The 3,573-nt window shown below is 41.6% G+C and overlaps 1 protein-coding gene across 1 annotated transcript; it reads right to left on the bottom strand.

Moving 5' to 3' along the window:
* Positions 1–1,602: 1,602 nt before the first annotated feature.
* On the bottom strand, positions 1,603–2,768 carry LOC137502809 (putative nuclease HARBI1). The gene is made up of 2 exons (XM_068229817.1): positions 2,757–2,768; positions 1,603–2,489 (listed from the first exon to the last, which is right to left on the bottom strand). Exons 1-2 carry the CDS (start codon positions 2,766–2,768, stop codon positions 1,749–1,751), a joined length of 753 nt encoding a protein of 250 aa, XP_068085918.1. The 3' UTR covers positions 1,603–1,748.
* Between the last annotated feature and the right edge of the window lie 805 nt (positions 2,769–3,573).

Here is a 3,573-nt window from a genome sequence, read left to right as displayed (position 1 = left end):
ATCTAACATGATCATAAATGACACTTCCCATTACAACTAAGGTGACTTAACTAAATTATTAACTGTAGAATCCGGAAAAACAGCTGGCCAGCCCATTAACTAGAATTTGCTTACAACTAATTCCTTATAACTACAAAAACAAATTACCGTGTGCATTCTTAATCACCCAACATTAAGAAAAGAACCAAACAAATAAAAGGATGAATTTAGAATGTTGCAAGGGAACACAAAACAAGGGAGAAAAAAAATATATACACTTAATCACGTTAGCTTGCAACCATTTCAATGAATTGAGGTTAGTAAGTCACTATTTATTTACCCTGTCATGTAGGCACTCATAAAATTTTTAATACAGATAACTCACATTACGCATTACATGCCAGACCAGTCAAATTAAAACATGATTAAGCTAGAAATACCAAATCAAAGTCACATTACTTTACCAACAGGAACTCAAAAATGAAAAACGAAAGTTATACAAGAGTGTGCATGCAGAAATCCAACTCACTGATATAAATAACAAAAAGGTACAAGTACAACCTTCACACCAGAGATTACCAGATAACCACACGACACACAAGACTACCAAGCTCATCTGTCCTCCGACATACACACAGACAACATCAAACCACCAAAAACACAAGTGCGACGATCCCTGAATCAGCATAACCAAATTGTGGTAAAAGGCACGAACGACCTCAACACCGACTCCATCACACAACATCACCAAAACACAGTACACATACACACACATCCACACATAAACATCCATGCGATGACATATCAAGTAATAGCCACAAAAGAAAAGGACAGAACATGACCTCAAGTACACTTGAACTTAGTCACACGACAATGAGACTCTTAGGGGCCCTTTACACGCTCAGACATTTACACAGATCTGTCTGTACAGACCTTGTTTGTGCAGACAAGTCGTTGCGTGTAAATGAATCACCGACCGGAATTTTGGTCTGAACTGCGGTCTGTGTTCGGCCTGTGCAAAGTCTGGCGGAGTTTGAATTAACACAGACCACGCGCAGACAAGTCTGAGCGTGTAAAGCTTACGCAGACAACGCTGCAGACAGATAGCACAGTCCTTCGTCTGGGAGCGTGTGTGTAGTGTTGTAGTTTGTACTGTAGCCTAGTGTTTGCTCTCAATACAAGAACAGCTATGAGTGAGTTTACTCAAGATTCGCGTAATTGTACTCGTACATTTATGACTGAATTCATAGAACTCTATAAATCATTGCCAAGTGTTTGGAAAATCAAGTGCAAAGAATACAGTGACCGGAATAAAAAAAACGCGGCATATGATGTATTAGTTTCTAAACTTAAAGAAGTGGAAATCAGTGCGGACCGTGAAATGGTTGTGAAGAAAATTAACAATCTTCGGAGTGCGTACAGAAGGGAGTTAAAGAAAGTTCAGCACTCAAAGCGCTCAGGAGCCGGAAGTGATGAAGTATATACTCCAACATTGTGGTACTTTGATATGCTGTCCTTTCTACAAGATCAAGAACTGCCTCGGCCATCGATCTCCAACATGGACGAACCAGCACAACAAACGGTAAGTTAAACAGCCAGTGTAGTTGCAATATACTCTTTTAATTAATACAATGTAGTTACGAACAAATATACAGTTGTACACATCAGTACAGTGTAAGGTAATCAATGTTGTCTACTGCACAACCATCAAAATATTTGTGAAGTCTTTTTCATTTCAAAACACAGCGAAAACTGAAAACCATTAACCATTAAGTTGTACTTGTTACTCTGAAATACGAAACGAACATTTCTCGAACGGATTTAGGATCTAATGAACAATTCCTGTTGTGCCCTATCCGTAACCCTACAAGAGGATTATCCTCGGTAGTAGATCCTTCCAGATCTGCTGCAGTAATGTAAGATGAAGCACACTTTCGTCGCAAGAAATTATGCAACACACAACATGCCATTACAACGGCATCTATGTTATCTGGTTTCAAGGAGATTGCAGTATGGAAAATCCTGAATCTAGCACTTAAAATTCCAAACGCGTTTTCCACAACTCTTCGAGCTCGTGATAAGAAGTAGTTGTAAACACGTCTGTCCTCTGTCAAATTCTTCTGGCTGAATGGTTTCATAAAGTTCTCTCGCAGGGAAAACGCTTCATCTCCGATGAAAACAAACGGTAGATCCTCACATGTCGCAGGTTTGGGAACGTTCAGCTTATTACTTATTAGCCTTCTGTAGAACTCCGTATATTCCAGGACACCTCCATCCGATATACGACCATTGACACCAAAATCAACCAGTATGAATTCATAGTTAGCATTGACTATACCCAATAAAACGAGGCTGTGATAACCTTTGTAGTTAAAATAGAATGAACCGCTATTAGCTGGAGGAATAATCCGTACATGCTTTCCATCTACGGCTCCCAGTGCATGTGGAAAATTCCATTTTTCTTCAAAATCCTTTGCAATGAGCCTCCAGTCCTCCTCGGACTTTGGAAACTAGAAATAAAAACACAAACACATTTTCAGGCAAACGTTATCTTGAAATTCGCTATACAATACAGTGGTAACTGTTAATTCTGTAGGAAAATGTGTAATATGCTAACTACTTAAAAACCAATCTTTTAATTTGCTTTAACTTCATTTTATTTTTATTGAGGGACTGTCTAGCTGAGGCGGTGAAGGTGTACTCGGCCCAACCGGAGGGACGCGGGTTCGGTTCCCCGTCAGGAAGCCAAAAATGTAAGAAACGAGACTTCCACTTACGGAGGTGCACATGGCCCTGAGATTCACTGAGAAAAATACCGTGGCCTTACAACCTTGAAAGACCTTTGGCCTACCAACCGACCGCTGCTCAGCCCGTGGGCCTGCAGATTACGAGGTGTCGTGTGGTCAGCACGACAGCCGTTAATGTTGGCTTTCTTCACCGGGTCGCCATATCACCGTCAAATAGCTCCTCGGTTGTAATCACGTAGGCTGAGTGGACCTCGGACCAGCCCTCAGGTGCAGGTTAAAAACTTCATACCTGGCCGGGAATCGAACCCGGGGCATCCGGACAATGGGCAGACACGCTACCCCTACACCGCGGGGCCGGCCAGAAGTACGCTTAGCCTACAACAAAAATGAGTACCAGGTTAACCCCTTAACGCTAGTATACCTATGGTAGAAGTGATTAAAAATAGCCAGACACCTACAGCATACGAATGAATACATTTGGAATTAGAAAAACGCCTAAAGGTATCAAACACAATACGCGTGTGAGAGCTGTTGATGCCTTTAAGCGTCAGATCAAGTTAAGGGGTTCTGGTGGCAAAGGTGGCCGGGTGTAGAGCTGACCACTCTATCCCACCAAGTGCCGAGGTTACGGATAGTGTGGTAGCCTTCAACCTTCCACTTCTCCGAGGGCCTTCATGGTCTGTGCAGAGATGACTTTGCTTTACTTATATATTATTTTCATTCGTATAATAACATATTAATTATGTGCCTATTTCCTGCAGGATATGCAAGAGGTTCCGCCTCCAGATGATTCAGAAGAAAGTGAGGATCAAAGGAAGGAACCGGAATTGGACCCAGAAGAATGCAG

This window comes from Anabrus simplex, chromosome 12 (assembly GCF_040414725.1).
Source record: "Anabrus simplex isolate iqAnaSimp1 chromosome 12, ASM4041472v1, whole genome shotgun sequence".
NCBI lineage: Eukaryota > Metazoa > Arthropoda > Insecta > Orthoptera > Tettigoniidae > Anabrus > Anabrus simplex.
Note: the sequence above shows the minus strand (reverse complement) of the source record. Positions and strands in the feature narration are given on the sequence as shown.